General features: G+C 33.9%; 1 protein-coding gene across 1 annotated transcript; it reads left to right on the top strand.

Annotated features, from left to right (window-relative positions):
* The first annotated feature begins 1,109 nt into the window (after window positions 1–1,109).
* Window positions 1,110–17,716, top strand: LOC128206308 (receptor-type tyrosine-protein phosphatase kappa-like). Its single transcript, XM_052908680.1, has 21 exons — window positions 1,110–1,216; window positions 4,809–6,284; window positions 6,443–6,569; window positions 6,751–6,827; window positions 7,171–7,296; window positions 7,798–7,964; window positions 8,125–8,212; window positions 8,553–8,617; window positions 8,754–8,790; window positions 9,042–9,145; window positions 9,532–9,657; window positions 12,594–12,742; window positions 13,541–13,676; window positions 14,003–14,131; window positions 14,443–14,545; window positions 14,839–14,915; window positions 15,185–15,316; window positions 15,542–15,679; window positions 15,940–16,088; window positions 16,336–16,471; window positions 16,805–17,716. Exons 1-21 carry the CDS (start codon window positions 1,144–1,146, stop codon window positions 16,886–16,888), a joined length of 3,699 nt encoding a protein of 1,232 aa, XP_052764640.1. The 5' UTR covers window positions 1,110–1,143; the 3' UTR covers window positions 16,889–17,716.
* The last annotated feature ends 1,340 nt before the right edge of the window (window positions 17,717–19,056 follow it).

Raw genomic sequence — 19,056 nt, 5'->3', positions numbered from 1 at the left:
GAATGAAATTAAGTAGAGCAGTATAACATACCCTGCCGCCATGCATTACATCGTTATTTAAAATATGTTCTATTCCTTGGCTTTTTACCCACTTTAATTGTATTATTGATCGCGCACTGTACCTGCTCAATGTATTAGTCCAGTCATATATATTCTTTATTTTGATCACAGTTATTTAAATATCTGTCTTGCTCTTCCACTTTAATTGAGACACTTTTCGGCAAACACGCTTTCATAAAATAGCGTTGACAAAGTTGATGAGATTTTCATCCGAATGTGATATCTTTTTGCAAATGTCTGGCGTTTCCTTTTGCTTTTCAGCAGCTTCCAGAATCAAGCTCAGCCGCAGGATGTAAGCCATCACAGACTTTTGTTTTATAATATCTTCGCATTTTCGCTGTGTTCGTCAACAGTCACGCTTGGCGGCTTTGTATAATGTATGCTGCTTAGTTCATGGGCGCCCTTCACCAATCCACGGTCATTGCCTAAAATGAGCATTACTGTGGGTGTCGCTTACGTCACGGGGGCAGTATAGTTGCGCCTCATAATTGAATTTGATATGCGGTAAGTGACATGCTGAATTTTGAGGATTTTAGTTATTGCTGAAAACGTCAGGGGATCCATTGTTGGTCTAGGCGTTGCTGAGGCTCCCGTTTACAGATTCCGTATAACAGTGGCTATGTTCTGATACATTAAATTTCTGTATTTGGATGGAGTTGGCCGACAAATTACATTTCCGCAATATAAGACCGGGAGTAATTAGATGTTTAACCATCAAATGCGGTACATGAAAGTAAACCTCTGCAGTAGTTGTCCCAAATCAGACGTTTGATGATTCGAACCTTGCACAAAATACATAGAACAAGTCATATCTCTAATTAATTTTCAACGCATCATGTCGAACATAAGAACTTGTCGGTGTAATTTTGTAATACAAGACCAAATAGTAGCTGCAAAAACTTTCAATCATTTTGTCATTGTAAATAATCACTAAAGCTTATCGTTTACCATACCAGTATGTAGGATCAATGAATTGCCACTCGCATCATAAATGATATACTACGCTGTAACGATCTCCCTGGTGTGAATATAAAATTGTGGACTTATGAATTATACAAAGTTTGTTAAGTTTAAAACTGAATAATGGAGATAAAGGCTCAAAACGTTCTTTTGAAAATAGTATTATTCGTGTCCTTCGGATTTTATCTGTGCGGTGGTAAGCTGAATATTATAGTGTACATCATTTAAAAATTGATGCATCGTCCATCGGTTTTGTACTTAAGGTAGCACACCCCTAATGGGCACCATTTCAAACTATGATCACCTTGATAATTTCATGTGTATCATATCCTAGATTCAAAAACAAAATTTAAAAGAAATTTACCGTCAAATAATAATTTTATTTAAATTTGAATTACCATACCCCCATTTCAGAATTGTCTATATAACGTCATCACCCTAGAGACAAGAACAATCCTTTATTTCATTTATTTTTCAACATTTTAGTAATAATTTGATATCAGAATAACAAGAAATACATTTGCTTTCAGAAATAATACATTATTGATCACATCACCAACAAATATAATCATACTGTACTGAATAGCCATATCGTATTTCAATTTTAACATACTGTTTTGACCGTGTAAAATTGGAACATCGATGTTTAAAAGCAAAAATAACAAGTTCGAGAAATAATCATGACCTGTTCTTTATTAATATTTCTCTTAAATCTTTTGGGAACAGTATGCCAAAAAATCAAAATGTTTTACCGTCTCATTTTAAAAAATATAAAATTTGTAATTCCAAAATTTCAGCCGTTCCTGCAAGTTCTAAAATATTCACAGGAGCTTATATTCATGTGTAAAAATGTATTTAATTACTTTTTAATGGAAATACAACATTAACTTTTGCAAAACAATTGTTAGCTAATGAAAACAAAGAATAAAAAAAATATCTGTGCTTCTGGCTGGATTCGAACCACTACCTTGAAACCCTCAAAATATTTGTAGTCCTGTGCATAACAACAGAGGCTAAAGCATTAAAATTGAAGAGTTTCAAGTGGAGGTTTTCGTTAGAGGTGTGCTACCTTAAGAGATATGTATACACTTTAATATTATGTTGAAATTTCACAATAAGTAATCTTATAATAAACTTATATATCACAGACAGTCATCTCTTCCACTTAGTTCGATAAAGTGTAAACAGTAATTAACTTATCAATCGCTCTGCAGCCAATATGAACATGCCCATGATGCACTTGTTAGTGTAATGGCATATTGTCGCCTTAGCTTATGCGGCAGTGAATCCTTGTTTGTTTCGTTTATTCCATAATAAGAAGTATTTCGACGATATGTTCGCATGTTCCTATGATTCCTTTGAAGTAATTAGTTTAAGTCATAGTTCATGATAGCATTTATACGAATTCCCGTGTGGAACGCAGTGTACATATATATTGTTCAATGCGAAAAAATGGGATACTATTCTTTTAATCCTCTCTCGAAAACTCACTCTAATAAAAACACCCGGTCTTATTTCTTCCTCGTCACTTTCTACATCTGCTGATATTAGGCATATTCTCATTTTGTGCTAATAGCTTGGAAATGATTTAGAGTTTCACAGGAGGGATAAATAATTCACTCCGTCATTACTACTGATACTGTATGTATTAAGTTTCAGGAAGGTGCCTTTTATAAAAATCTTAATGTAAAACATACCGAGTTTGATTAAAACAACACAGTTGTCAAATTCCGATCTTTTTTTAACCTAACTCTATTCATCTAACTATACATAGAGGTCATCTTATTACATATCCATTCATTGTTGTGTTCTCTTCTAGTATGGATCAATATCAATTACACAATATATTTCGTCTGTTTCGTAAGTAGTAATTACAGGATGTGTATTATTGGTTTGTTTTTTATAATACCGAGATACACTGAACACGATTGGATATAACATCACAGTAATTAACCATTCAAAATTATGTTATCAAAAATAAAAGGCTGATTTTTTGTCATTCTAAGCAAGTATTTGTTTAGGTTACCATCTATGAATTTTAAAAGATGCCGTTTATAGTTAAACTCCTTTTGTTTCCTGCAGAAGTACTGAAGAACTGAGACACAAACATAGCACATCTGATTAAACAGACGAAAATCATATACCCAAGAGCACATTCACTTCTTTTTACACAACAAGAAAGCATAAACCGTTGTTTTTTTATAATGGCTTTTCTGCAAAAGAATGGGAAACTAATGAATAAGTGTATACCATTGGAAAAACCATTTTGGTCGCGCCAGATCGAATAATAATTTTTTTGAAATCATGTAAAATGTGTTTTACCAGAATCGAAGGACTTAAGCTTGAACTCGAGCTGAATTTCTTCTTTGGTTACTACTTTACGGTCACACTCTGGGTATTAATTGGCCGATAAATGATCATAAAGAAGCATTTTTACTATAGGACAGATCACAATAGGTATTTTTGAATTCTTTCAAAATGCAAAGTCGCATTATATTGGTATTCTTGTTATACAAGATTACATAATGATTAAGCATCTCTAATTTAAAATGGATCGTGCTGATACTGTACATTTGTTATCGTTTAATGTTCAAGAATTACGAGAAAAAAAAAACGTGTACGTTTAATTGAATAGTTTAAAGCCCAGAGAACCGACATTGTATTATTACCAGAAACGCATTTTGCAGAAGATATTGAACAAATTATTAAACATATTTGATCAATTGTACACTTATTAATTGTTAAGGAAATTCAAGCAGTAAAGGTTGCCAAGTACTAATTGAAAATAAGTTACAAACTAATATTTTTGACAAAGCTTTTGACCTACAAGCCAGATACATACAACTGACAAATCAATGAATACAAAAGTAAATAAAATATTATTACTATCATGCAAAAGCATACCTCTTAATGATATTACGAATTTAAAAGACATTTACATAATCTACATAAAACACAATTTTGAAAATCCCTATATCCACACCTGTTTGAATTAGCGCACACGTGAGAATATAATTGTAAATCTTGGTATTGTATAACACGTAAATCAGTCATTGACAACAAAGTAAAGCAATTTAAAATAAAATTACTTAATAGTTTGTTTCGACCAACTCAAATTTATTTTCTTGGATTGTAAAAGAATTCCCTCTGTGTATCAGTTGTACCGGAGTAAAAGATTACGAACATTTTTTCATACATTGTCCCTACCTATCTGTGTTTTGGAACTCTTATTATTGACGTGTTCAAAAATTGTGGTTTAATCATAACTTTAAAACAAATTAAACATATTGTCAAAGGATATATAATAGACCCAAAAAGTATAATGATCTAAAAATTGTCCTTAGCCAAATAGCATACTGTATCTATAAGATATAATTTGTATGCGAACAAATATAAGTTTATGTAAATATATTATTTTATTTGAACTACGATTAAATTGTTCTCCAAAACATTATTCAAACAAAAATGTGTCATCTCGTTTTTGAATGATTATGTGAAATATACTAAAGATACTTTACATATTTGATTTCTTGATTCGACATGTAAACTATGTGTATTCATACTTTTTGTCTATGTGATTTTTTGAAATGAATAAACGGATTATCATGCTTGACAATTCCAAACAGAAGAAAAAAGAAGCAATAAATGAAATAAAATAGTAGGCTAACCTTATTGGAATTTTATTTATTTTTCCCGAAATATCAGGTTGATATCGTTGAAACAATTAAGTTGTTTAAATTGTTTGTTTCGACTTTTGTAAGTCATACTTATAATTATACTATCTCAAGGTACCCAATGCGATTCCAACTGCACTGACTGTGACACCAGTGATTCCTCTGGATCATGCCGTCACTGCCAAGACGGTTTCTATCCAATCAGAGGTAATTGTATATATTGTACTTTTCCAAAGTGCAAAACATGTTCTAATGCGTCAAACTGTGACTCCTGCAAAGACGGTTTTTGGGGTGAAAAATGTGATGCACAATGTGCAGAAGGGTGTGTTGATAGAAAATGCAATATTAATAACGGTTTTTGTTCTTGTCTTACGAACTTTTACGGAAATAAATGCGATGGAATATGTTCAGACCATTGCGTTCCTTCCACTTGCTTTGGTGCTAGTGGTAATTGTGTGTGTAAACAAGGATATTTTGGGGGAGCGTGTCGCTCACAATGTGGCAATTATTGCACCGATTGTACAAATATCACGTCATGTTCATTGTGTGAAACAGGGAAGTTTGGTAGTTCGTGTCAAATCAATTGTAAATGCGATGGCAATGCATGTGATATTGTGACCGGAATGTGTCTCCCTTGTGGAACAGACTGTTTGTCTTGCAATAATAACGTGTGCACTTCATGTGTAAGCGGAAAATATGGAGATCGATGTGAGCACACGTGCTCGTCGACTTGCTATGATGTGTGTGACAATCAAGGTCATTGTCAGTCGTGTAAGTCAGGGTATTATGGTCATCAATGTGAATTTGGATGCAATTGTGAGTTTGGGTGCGATAAAGTTCACGGCAAATGTGAAATTAAAGCTTGTCCAATCAACTGCAATGGTACCTGTGATGATTCTACACAGATATGCAATGCATGTAATGATGGTTATCACGGACCATATTGCAATATAACGTGTCCTGGTAAATGTGATGAATCACGTTGTTATACAAATGGTAGCTGTTTGTCCTGTGAACCGGGATATTACGGAAACAGTTGCAACATGGAATGTCAACAGATGTGTGAAAGTAATAAATGTCATCAGAAAGATGGATCATGTGGGGTCTGCCCTGCAAACTGTGTATCATGTGAGTCCAAATCCACTTGTACCCTTTGCAAAGAATCATTTTATGGACAAATCTGCCATTTATCTTGCAACGACGAGTGTGCAGATAAAACGTGCAATATCAAAGGTGTATGTTTCAATTGTTCTTTGGAATCTGCTTTCGGTAGTTACTGCAATTTAACATGCAATCATGATTGTTATTTGTCTACTTGTGATAGAAATACAGGTGCCTGTCATAGCTGTAAAAATAACTCAGTGTTTGGAATGTTTTGTAATGAAACATGTAGTCCGTTTTGTCTTGGTAACGAATGTAAACGAGAGAGTGGGGTGTGCTTAAACGGATGCAGAGATGGTTACTTCGGAACTATATGTGATCAGGAATGTTCTCAAGGATGCCGAAATAATTCAGGAACAATATGTGATCTAGAAGGTGCATGTCTTGGAGGATGCACTGAAGGATACGTTGGCAAAAGATGCAAATCAGGTACAAAGATCCTTATATTTTTTTCAATTAATGGCTTATAAAATACCAAAATTGTTTAACATTTGCAATTAAGTTAAAGAAGTTGTATTGCCTTTCGAGACATTTACTGTTTGTAATTAAAGAAACAATACACATAAAGACTGAACTGTTAAATACAGACACACAAACGGATGAGTTATTGAGTACTTCAAATACTTCAACTATTGCTGCAATTGTTGGAGGCATAGGGGGTGTTGTTGTAACTGCTGCCCTTGTAGTGACGATCCTTTTCTTGCTCAGAAAAAGGTAGTTACCGTATTCGATCAAGCTCTTTATTATTTTAGATATATTTGCAATAATTGTGCTTTTAGATTTACTATTTCTCTGTTTAACATGAATTGATTTTATATTTGATGTCGTATTGTATTTGCATGCTTCTATAACACTTATTTAGCTTTGGCTTAATGGAATATTTCTTGATTTTTAGGAAAACCCGAAAACCGTACGAGGAATACACAGACAGTGTTGGTAACGAATATAACACAATCGGACCTGTTTCTGATGGTATCAAAATTGATTTAACAACTTACATTGACAGAATGCTTTCACAATAGCGTGGCAAGATTATTTTCCCTACAGTTGATATGTTTTTCCTGTATTGTTTCAAAAACAATGTTGTATTTGACAAGTTTAAATTGTGCTTTAAAAAAAGGCTGTTAAAATTATAAAGTCGATCGATCTAAACGTTTTCGTTTGTTGAATGTTTACAGGATGTTTTATATTTGTTTGCTTAACCGGTATATTTTACAGAAGGTTTAATGTCAAATTTTGTGAACACACCATATTATACTAAGCCAAAATAAAGAGTTTTCGTGCCACTGTTAAAATGTTTCTGTGTATTCCTTAGGAACTCCTAAGACGAAAACTTTCCCAAAGACATCAGAATATAGTCCTACTAGGTATGACACAGCTGCAAATATTGTAATGATCGGTGAAAATTTGGAAGCACCAGAAGAGGAGGAACTTGAAATAGGTACAGAGATAAATTTAATTTGCTAAGCTTAATTTTTCGATGTTTTCAGATTGATGATGGCTCCGATTAAGCTTATAATTTTCATTTCTAAAACTAAAAATAAATGTTCTGACAAGTCACGTTAGTATGCGGTTGAATACCAAATGACATTTTGTTTCGCTTACCGATCCAAGGCGGTTTCCTCAACATGTATTGATAAATATATGTTATTGCATTTGAAAACAGTTTGTGCGTTTGCTCGATGCGTGTCACTCGTTTAGTGTGGATAATGCCTGAGCCTGATACCCGTAATCATGGTCGCTGTTATTGTTTTGGGTACAGGGTTTGTCCCTGTAGTTTGTAATGCGACAGTGATAATAGTAAAAAAACATTGTTAAACTTAGTTTGGGCAGTACATTTATATGTTTAGCCAGTTACAGCCTTCGAAAAAGATAGGGAAATATTGCATAATAGCGCAGATTCAGTCAAGTTTCTATAAACCAATTTATTTTTCTTTAACAGATTTGGACGAAGAGAGGCGAACACATAAAAGGAAACTGGCCAAGAAGGTTGAGGAGAACGTTTACTACATCGGTATACAGGATATCGAGAAACGGAAAGTGAAGGTGGAGGAACTGGCAGCTTTTGTGGCTGGAAAGACTCTTGATTACTATGAGGAGGAATTTGATGTAATTTATTATTAACAAACTTAAAAGCATCACAAATACAATGTAGTTTTGTATAAGTATTTCTCCAAAAAATCAAATAAATATAGCTGTTTTACTATGAAAGTAATTTATATCAATACAAATTACGTTTAACACATGTTTTGCTTCTTTTCTCCCCCAGAAATTCTCTGACGGCCTCACAAGAAGCTGTGACGTTGCCAAATTACCTCGAAACAGAGAAAAAAACAGATACAAAGGATTATATGCCTGTAGTACTACCTTTGTAGTTTGATAATAATTACACTGTTCAATTTGCATGAAATACCAATTAATATTAATTACACAGTAGTTCATTTATATGTGCGTTTTGAAGCTAGTGTTTGTAACGGAAAAAACAAGTCTAAAGTTTCTTATATTACTTTATCTGGAAATTATAATTATTATTATTATTATCATTATTATTATTATTATTATTATTATTATTATTATTATTATTATTATTATTATTATTATATTATTATATTTTTTATTTGTATTATTTTATTATTATTATTATTATTATTATTATTATTATTATTATTATTATTATTATTATTATTATTATTCCAGATGATGATACAAGGGTGAAAGTGATTGGTTTTGACACTGATTACATCAATGCTAACTACATCGATGTATGTAAAACATAAATTCAAATAAGGATCAAATATTCGTTGGCTATAATATTTGGATTTTGAAGTGGAAGTGAAATAAATCACAGACGTTTCAAGTACACAAATAACAATGCTTATATTGATACTCTATTTGCAGGGCTTCAAGGAGAGAAATGCGTATATTGCTTCGCTTGGTAAGGATATAGGTTATTCATAATTTTACATATTTATTGTGTCTTTCTATCTTTGATCCTCGAGTTATTTGGTTTAACAGATCAATTGCATATCAGATACCTGTGTAATATTTCTAAGAGTAAGACAAACTACATAAATACACGTATTCTTCAAATAGACAGAACCACGAAAAACAATAATTAGATACATGTATGAATAAAGGGACACAACATGTAAGATGATTGCTACGTTCTATGTTATCTAATCCTAGGTCCAATGTCGAAACAGATGGGAGACTTTGGCATGTTCTGGAATATGATTTCGCAACAGAAGGTGGAGAAGATCGTCATGGTTACCAACCTGATGGAGGAAGGGGTCTGAATACATCTTTATTGCTATAATGAATATGTATTGATTGACAAACTTAACCCCGAGTTTATATGTGCACGTACTTGAAACAAATACTAGTATTCTTATTTAAAACATTCAAGTACACCAATATTTGAAAAAGTATCAATCTAGTTAAATGGTTTCATTCACTGGAGGCTTGCATATTTATTTATTTATTGGTCATTGCAATTGTATACGATATGTTAACATCGGAAATTGACATACAAGAATGTTATATCAGTCAAGTTTAATTACTGCATTGTCTATGGCGTTTGTAAACAATAGGCCACGGCAACACAACAATATTGAGTAGATAAGTAGATTCTATCATAGGTAATTAAATCCATTTTTGCCCTTTTCCTATCATTCAGAAAGAGAAATGTGAGCAGTACTGGCCCAATGTTGGGATCACTAAAGACTACAGCGGGGTGAAGGTCACCTGTCAGAGCGAGGATGCGTATGCAGAGTTTACGAGAAGGTTGCTGCTCCTAAATGATGTAAGCGTATAAGATTTCTTTTACGTATTGTGAACACGAAATCTTAGTCCATTTTAATCATTATTTGCGTCTGAACTTGAATGTTATTTGAACACGTGAATGAAACAAGCTTTAATAAATTAGTTCAATCATGTTGCATAATTCGTTTACAATGTGTAAATTGCTTATTTTCTAAAGGAAACATTGAGAATCTTAACAACTTTTATCATGAACATAAATCAGTAAGTCGGATATTCTCACTCAATTTAAACACTTAAAGGTCATAAACATTTAACATTACTTGCGAAAAATAGGCAAAACACACGGAAGATTAAATAGTACCTTAAACTACATGAAGGGCGTTCATAAATGCTGTCTTCACTTCACGCTTAACGAACACGACTAAAACCAATGTATGGAAGAACATTCATCACCTTCTCTGTGCAAATACAATAGCTTTAAATATGTTCGTTTCCTTAATTACATGAGACACTTGATATTGATATCAATATAAACAATGCAGTGAAAAATAACACAATTTTACTTGTTTCCAGCTTTCTTTTGAGTTTTGAGATCAAATGACAACAAATAATGCAAACTGACATGTTCTTGCTCTTTTTTATTTTGGTTCTTTAATAACTTAGGATTTCATAAGCTTTATATAAATTTATTTTCGACAAGCATCACAGTACAACTGAATACATTTAGACAATGCAAACCATAAGTAATACCAAGCTATAGTCTATTTCACATTATTACATCCTTCCCCCCTAAAATAAGAGTTCATTCATGAATCCATCGAAAATGTTTCCCTAAATTCCCATGAATGGACCTGCATAGTCGACATGCAGTCTCACCCAAGGTCGACAGTTATTTGGTCCATTATTTGTACCTGTGCACCTATACACGGCTTACCACTTGCTTTTCCAGGTTGCCTGTTTCTGTAGCTTTTTGCATATATATTGACTGGTGAAATTAAATTGCACATCAGTTTGTATGTTTTTGCACCAACCACTGATAATAAAATCGCTTTCTTCTTGTCCGCATCAGTAATTTCATTTGCAATAAAATTATATTACAATCTTTCAATGTACTCGTTCCAATCCTCTTCCCCATAGCAAAACTCTTTTATTCTTCCGTACACAGCCATTATCCACTATCCTCGTCGCCAAATGTAATAACTTAAGATTTCATAAGCTTTACGCACATTTATTCTCGACAGGCATCACAGTACAACTGAATACATTAAGACTTATGCAAATCATAAGTAATATCAAGCTATAGTCTATTTCACATTACTACAGGTTCTGTTTTCTTCCACGACAAAACTTACATTTTAGTGACTGTCCATAATAATACACTTAAGCACATGCCATACAATTCTTAATGGTGAGTGTTAATAAGCAATAACCTCAATATATTTTGAACGTTTCTTAAAACAACGTTATTAATGAAACAAAAAACATATCAAAGGTTAAAACATTACTACAGCAGGGCTCAATGTCACCTGTCAGAGCGAGAATGTATGACTTAAAAGTGCCGTTGACGCGGCTGCATCCAAATGCAGTACTCGAATTAGAATGTTATATTAGTACATGCACGTATTTGTGAACCAATGAAAATGGACATTCGAGCTGCGCCTTCTGCGAGATTCCTTTCTCTGTAGCGCGTTAAAGATGTAAGCCATTGTGTACTTTATGTATTTTTTGAATTAACTAGTGTGCTTTTAAATTTTCACAAACATAATCGTAGTCATCAAATCAATCAATGATTCGGATATATCTACTCCGTTCAACCTTAAACGTCTTCACTATTCATTATGTAGTTTGACAAGGCTTAAAGAAAATATAGGCAAAATACACGGAAGTTTAAATAGTAAGCAAAACTAAACTTAAAGCACCCGTATATGCTAATGATTATTTCGACTTCACGCTACCGGAATAAACACAAAAGATTTACGGAGCGATAGACACTGTATTGAAGAATGCTTTTAACTTCCAGCGTTCAGTTGAGAGTGAAGCGATAAAATGTTTATTTCCTTTCTATTTACGTATTATATTACATTTTTAAATCGATGCATCCAATGATTCTGCTTATTGCTAATAATATCAGTAAAAACATTACATGGGAAGATAACCAGGTTTTACTCGTTATGTGCTTCCTTATGAGTTGCTGTTTAAATACTTACACAATTGATACGAACTTATTCAATAATAATAATTTTGTTGAAAGGTAGAAAGAAGTGTACAAGCTGAGGCATTAAATAAATAATACATATTACACAAAACCATCCAAAATAAACGTCTTCTTTGTAGAAGGATCAAGTCCGTTAAGAACGAAGTTGATTTACATGTTTCTACATGAAGTACACGTAAATGAAAAGATGGTTAAAATCCACTTTTCATTAAAAAGGTCAGGTAATTTGGTCGGTCACGGTGTATGTGATGTATAAGATTGTAAACACATTTAAGAACTATATCAATTGAAACTTGGTTGCAATATGCCTTCCCCTTGACTACGGCATCATGGTTGTATGGCATCAACAAAAGAACAACATTAACAACGATCAATTGTTTGCAGTATATACAATTTATAACTACGTACCAAACAATCTCATTAAAACCGAAGAGAGAGAGAGTAAGTGAGTGAGTGTGTGTGTTTGTGTGAGTATGTGTGGGTGTGTGTGTGTGTGTGTGTGTGAGTGCGTGCGTGCGTGCGTGCGTGCGTGCGTGCGTGCGTGCGTGAGAGAGAGAGAGAGAGAGAGAGAGAGAGAGAGAGAGAGAGAGAGAAGGGGGTGGGGGCTCCGTAAAGTATTATTAGAATATGGAGTCCACAAAGTGCAGGTTATTTTACAAATAGAAATATATGACCTTATTCAAAGTTCACCACGCAAGTATGCTTTATTTATAACCGGGGCAAAGACTAGCAGCCAGAAAGCATAATAAAAATGATTTCAGGGTAAATCTGAGAGGCAGTTGCACCACCTGCACTTCACGGCCTGGCCTGATAGGGGAATCCCAGAGGACGTCACAGCGCTGATTGAGTTCCGACAAAGAGTGCTTAATTCTCCTGCTCACCTCGACGGTCCAACGCTGGTCCATTGCAGGTGTAGATTATTTATCGTCATTTTTAAAACGTTTGCACCTGTTATAAAGTACTATTTGAGAGCAATATAGAGCATTCCAAGCATAGAGATTTGTTTTTATTTTGTACCAGTTCGTGCCAGCAAGGAATTCGAGCCAAGCCAGTTTGAGCTAACGGGGTTCGACTGTTATTGCAAGTGCGAGATGTATTTTATTGCATATTCAAGAGCCCTTGCCATGTTATTAACGTCAAAGATCAGAGCGTAACGGTGCTGATTAAGTTTTGAAAGATGGTTCTCATTACTAATTGTCCCTTTCCATGTTTATTTCCCAACGCTGCATATAAGCAAATTATGAATATGTCCTCATGGTTTTACAACACTGGTAAGGCTTTATTGGACCTTTTCAAAGAAATAAACAGAACGAACTAGGGAAACTGAAATTGCTCTCAAGTGCAAGAGTATTAGGTCAGACAAATATATCAAAACTTGTGGTACTGTTTTTTGTCTTCGTGTTGAAACAGAATCAGCAATTAGCACATCTTAAGCTATGTTGTTTCTCCTTTAAAAAGCTCATGTAAAGTCTAGTAGTGAAAGTGTCCTCCTCTTATTCAAGAAGTCCTGTTTTCGATCACCACCTTTTCTTGGCCTATAAACTATGACACAGTATTGGTTTCCAAACGGACTCGAGAGTGATTTATATCAGCTTTCAGCACTCTTTATAATAGAGGTGAAAATACATTTGTTTAAATTAATCAATAGCGCATAGCCTTTTACCATTTGTTACGATCGATAAATGTCATATGTAGTTGTTCCTTTTAGTGCGGGAATCGGTCGAACAGGGACATATATTGCGTTAGATATTCTAACAAAGGAAGGCAATTCGAACAAGGCCGTTGAGATTCCAGGATGCATCATGACTATGAGACAGAACAGGCCGAACATGGTCCAGACAACGGTAGTTTTTTTATATTTGAATTTTTTTACTTTATATCGTGCCTAAGAAAGTGTGTGCTTTATTTTTGTAACTTATTTATGCACGTCGTTAAGATATACTGATTATATAAAGGCTGGAAATATACTATCTCAGTTGGAAATATACTGTCTCCCTTTGCAGCCTCAGTGGTTTATCAGTTGTATAGTTTATCTTGCAATTTTGTTTGTCTACGTTTGCATGTCATATATGAACTATTGTTTATGCTTTATTTCTGATATGCGTTTCCATAGAACCAATGAACACGGAAATGAACCATGAGTATATAAGTGTGTCTGTCCTGATTTCAGGAACAGTACGAGTTTCTACACCTTGCACTGGTTCACACCCTGTCTTTTAACTGTGAGCAGATACCAGAAAAACAGTTTCAGGACTACATGATCGAGACAAGCAAAGGCGATCTTATCAGGCAATTTAAGGTAATGGAATGTGATATTTGCTCAAACTGTGTATGGTTATCAATCTTCAGCTCTGTCAATAAGTACTTTTGTACCAAAAATTACAAAGCGATGTTCACTTCGTATTTAAAGTGTATTTATTATTTATCCAGATATAAACAGTAAAACGAAGGTAATTTTCCCACCGATTAGGCTCAAAGTCATAGTTAAATTCAAAATGTATTAGTAGTTTGTTTCTTTGAAGCAGATGTAAATGCATATTTGCCCAGAACGCATATGTATATGCTCAAAGCGCAAACGAAATGGCAGTGTAAAATATTTCTCCTTTGAAGAAAATAATGGACACCCCCCACGTTCACACTGACGATGAAATCGTTGCTAAAGAACGAAACAAGTCTGAAAAAGGAAAGAACAGAAGTGTGGCAGATATCCCAGGTACACGTTTGTAATGAATATCGCCAGTATAACTGCTCTATGTTGAAATGACGTTCGGTAATGTTTGTAAAGAATATCGTGTACCCATAACCAACTTTATGAAAAACCCATCATTTATCTATAAGCCATACGTATCGCAAAGTAAGCTTCAACTCTGCTGAACTAATATCATAGCCAGTATATCTGCGCGATGTTGCAATGACGTTCGGTAATGAAATAGTGTGCTATTAAAATGTAAAATGTAAAATTATGTTAACCCAAAAGTTATAAAATAAATGGTTAATTACTTTCAGGCGATGAATACCGCCCTCGACTATATCTGGGAATAAGACATGGTGATTCAGATTATGTCAATGCTGTCTTTGCTCATGTAAGGGTATATAAATAGTATTATTCAACATTTTTAAAGACCATAATTAAGTTTGAAAATTCTCTGATTTAACATTTGCTCTAATAAACGGTAGTTTTTCCAAACATATACAGCCATTTAAAGCTGCTAAATATTTACGTTACGAGAACATTCGTTTGAAAATCCTATTCTGAATGCTTAAATCAATGCATTCATACTGTTACCTTTAACTGCAGTAATTTATTCGTATATCGTGTTCACCCTCGCCGTACATTCAATTTGTTTTGCAGGCGTTTCAGGCGAAACGGAAGTACATTGTCGCCCAGTCTCCGTTGCCAAATACTGTACAGGATTTCCTTACATTGGCTTACCAAGAAAATTGTTCATGCATTGTCAGCTTTGAGCAAAGTGACGGCAAAAAGGTACGATTTAGAAAATACATATATTCTGTCATTTTGTCAAAAGATTGTAGTGAGTCAACTCAATGATATAACATGATATGCACATTTCTCTCTTGATGCTGTTTTATTCCAAACATGATCAATTTCATTTATCTCCTACTGTAGAAGATGTTCTTTGTATACGTCTTGATCAAATCCTTATTAGCGGAATTTCATTAAAAACGAACTTAACATTATTTCCACCAGGATATAGGTGAATATTATCCAGCGGACAATCAAGTGCTCAAGAAAGGTCAACTGTCTATTTCATGTGAGAGGGATAAAGTCAAAAACGAGTACAGTATTCAGAAATGGCTAACTATTGAGTTCAAGGGAAGTACACAGGTTAGTTTAATATCAATCTTATACATGTAACTGAATTTACATCATTTGAAAGAAGATTTTTGTTTTAAAACAAGAAAATAATTTCGATGTAAAAATGTAAGGGATGCCATCAAAAACAAAGAGTTATTTTGAAACTTGCTAAAAAAGTTTTCAATGAACAGTATAATGTCTTTTATTCATTTCGTTTTAAACCAGGGGATTTCTTTGTAATTAATGAAAGTTTACCTTCATATATTATTGTAGCTTTGGTTTTGTTACAGGGTGAAGGTGGGAAGAGTACACTGCGACACTTTGAGTTTACCGACTGGAACCAGACTGGAAATGTTCCATGCAGCCCTGCTAACTATGTTGCATTTTTGAGAGATGTCAAAATGGCATCGTCCAATAAGCCTGTTCTTGTCCACTGCAGGTAGTACAAATACAAGCCTTGTAATCCATGCATGGTCTTTGGATTGTATTGTCGATCTTATTTTAGATATCTGGGTTGCAAAAATAAGGGATTTTATTAACGAAAACACTGCACCAATTATATTCTTATTTTTAAATTTAAATTATTTATCATGTTTTGATTTATCTGTTATGAAGGGATTTGTGCCCAAATATGTTTTTGTTAACTTACATTCATTTTAATCAATCTCATATACTGTATATTTTAGGGACGGAGGTAGTAAGAGCGGGCTGTTCTGTGTTATGGCATTCCTCATGGAGAAGATGGTAGTAGAGCACGAGGTCAGTGTGGTTAATGCAGTCAGGAAAGTCAAGGCCAGGAGACCCAACGCCGTGGCCAATCAGGTTAGCTAACCATTTAATTGATTTTAATTTCGAATTAACATATATCTGCGCTTAATACAAGTGCGCATTATGCCCATTAACGAAAAAGTCAAAATAAATAAATCAAATGTATATGTTCAATAATGTTTGGTCTTCTTTTAAACCCTCTTTCTTTGGCAAATAGTGAGCGTACTATAAGCTACGTATTCGCAGGGAATAACCATGACAACCCCGATAACATTAAGTAGTGTAATATATTCAACTTAATATCCTTTACAAACAATGCAAAGAACGGTGAGTCATAGCTTACTCTACTGCATGTAACCAATGTGTTTTGAAATTTTCTATTTGTAGGCACAGTTCGACTTCTGCCATGATTGTGTTCTGGAGTTCGTCCGTTCGTTCAAACCATACTACAATTTCAGAGGAGAAATATAATGTGGATTGGAAAACAATACTTAATTATCTTGATTTGTTATATTGTCGTCAAATGTTTTGTTTGTTTTAGATTGTATACCATTGTGTAAAGTTTGGGGCACTTCAAGTTTAGCGGTTCCGTCAATATAAGTATTCCAAGTTCAAACAGCTTACACAATTATCTGGGCTATATTTAGAATACATAATTCCAACAGTTATTTGAGTTCACCGCTCCCAGCCAGCCCCGATTTACACTTAAAATAAAATAATTTTATTAGCGAGGTTCCAACAGGGACATCTAAATGGTATCTACTCAAAATACTTATGTGAACATACATTTAGCACATCTAGTTATATCTACTCGTATATTAGCTACTATTACGTACTTATGTAAATCAAGCCAATTGCTTCGTGTGTACATCTTATGAACGTTTCGTTTATGGATTTTGTTAAACTGTAGTTATGACCCTAACAGTACGGCTTTATCTATTCACAGATGTGTTTTATTTATACACACGTTTCTGCATTCATCTGCCTTATGCTTTATGCTAATTCTATAAATCTGAGCGTGTTTCTTCTTTGTGTAAACTTAATTAAATGTTAAAGAACTTCTGTGAATAGGTTCCTTCGTTAATTGGAATATGGACACATGCATCTATATTGCAGAGATGAGATTCTTTTCTGTATTGCTCATAACTACCACAGTTTCGAATACTCCAAGGAGTGGTTCCGCACAAGGGACAGGCTCCGGTATTGTAATAAGTAATGTTAAACCGCATATTAACTGCCGCTTTGTATCGCTATTTTCGTTTAATTACATAATCATGGCTTTGTGATGATCATGCTTTGAATGAGTGGTGTACTAATTAAAAATCTAAACATTTGTTGTGTGAGGTAGTTTTTATTACATCAACATGCAGATTCTTGTGATATCTAAGTGACTTAGTCCAACCGACCAACGTAATATTCCCCTTATATTGTAAGTATACAACAGACGGACTTGATAGGTTATAACTCGGCCATGGGCTCAAATCAACATAGAAAATGAATAGTAAACTGATGAAATCAACTATGATTTTTAATAAATATATTAAAAAAGGGAACGCCAATGAGCACAATACATTGTATTGCTTGTATAACAAGAGCTGTCACAGAGAAAGCGCGCTCCACTATTCCGCCGCTTTTCAGTGTAAGGATTGAAAAGTTTTGGCGAAACATGCATTGATCACTGTTAGATTAGATTTCAATGCAATACATGATGTGCTGAGATATAAACATAAATGTATTTACATGGTACATTTTAACCAGAGTGTTTTAGTCTAATAAAAAGGGCCATTATTTGCAAAATACAGTTATCTAACTTGGTTATTCAATTACGTTGGGTGGTTGAATACCATTGTATAAAGTCTCAATGCAATGCATCAAGTAATTGCTGAGATATTATCCTATATGTGCTAACATGCAAAACCTAAACCAGAACTTAGTCGCATAACAAAGGGGTAAAAATTATATTATATAAAAGATAGAGTTATCTTCCTTGATTAAAGAAGATGGTTAAATGGTTGGGAACATGTGTGTAAAGTTTCAATGCAATACACGATGTATTCGCTGAGGTATTGACTTATAAGTGGTAGCAAGCAAAACCTTAACCAGAATTTCTATGTCAAAGAGGGCCATGTTTTAATATAATGCAAACTAGAGTTATTTAACTTGGTTAATTAAGTAGGCTGGATGGTTGAGTACCATTGTATAAAGTCTTAATGCAATACCTCAAGTAGTTGTTGAGATATTAACCTTTGTGTTCTTGCACGCAAAACCTTAACCAAATTTTCTAAGTCGAATATGAAAGGCCTATTTTTTGCATTAAATACAAATTAGAGTAATCTTACTTGGTTAATTAAGTAGGTTGGATGGTTGAGTGCTACTATATAAAATATCAATACAATACCTCAAGTAGTTGCTGAGATATTAACCTATGTGAACTTGCACGCAATACCAAAACCATAACCAAGATTTCTGAGTTGAATGATAAAGGGCATATATTTGCATAAAATGCAAACAAGAGTTATCTTACTTGGTTAATTAAGTAGATTGGACGGTTGAGTACCATTGTATCAAGTAGTTGCTGAGATATTAACCTATGTGTGCTTGCACGCAAAACCTTAACTAGAATTCGAATAATAAAGGTC

Source organism: Mya arenaria, chromosome 10, assembly GCF_026914265.1.
Source record: "Mya arenaria isolate MELC-2E11 chromosome 10, ASM2691426v1".
Taxonomy (NCBI): Eukaryota; Metazoa; Mollusca; class Bivalvia; order Myida; family Myidae; genus Mya; species Mya arenaria.
Note: the sequence above shows the minus strand (reverse complement) of the source record. Positions and strands in the feature narration are given on the sequence as shown.

Excerpts from the sequence above, each read along its gene's own strand:
- LOC128206308 (XM_052908680.1), top strand. The coding sequence starts at position 1,144 with ATGGAGATAAAGGCTCAAAACGTTCTTTTGAAAATAGTATTATTCGTG. Across the intron at positions 12,743-13,540 it reads CCAACGCTGGTCCATTGCAG|TGCGGGAATCGGTCGAACAG; the intron begins GTGTAGATTATT and ends TGTTCCTTTTAG. Across the intron at positions 14,546-14,838 it reads AAGTGTGGCAGATATCCCAG|GCGATGAATACCGCCCTCGA; the intron begins GTACACGTTTGT and ends AATTACTTTCAG.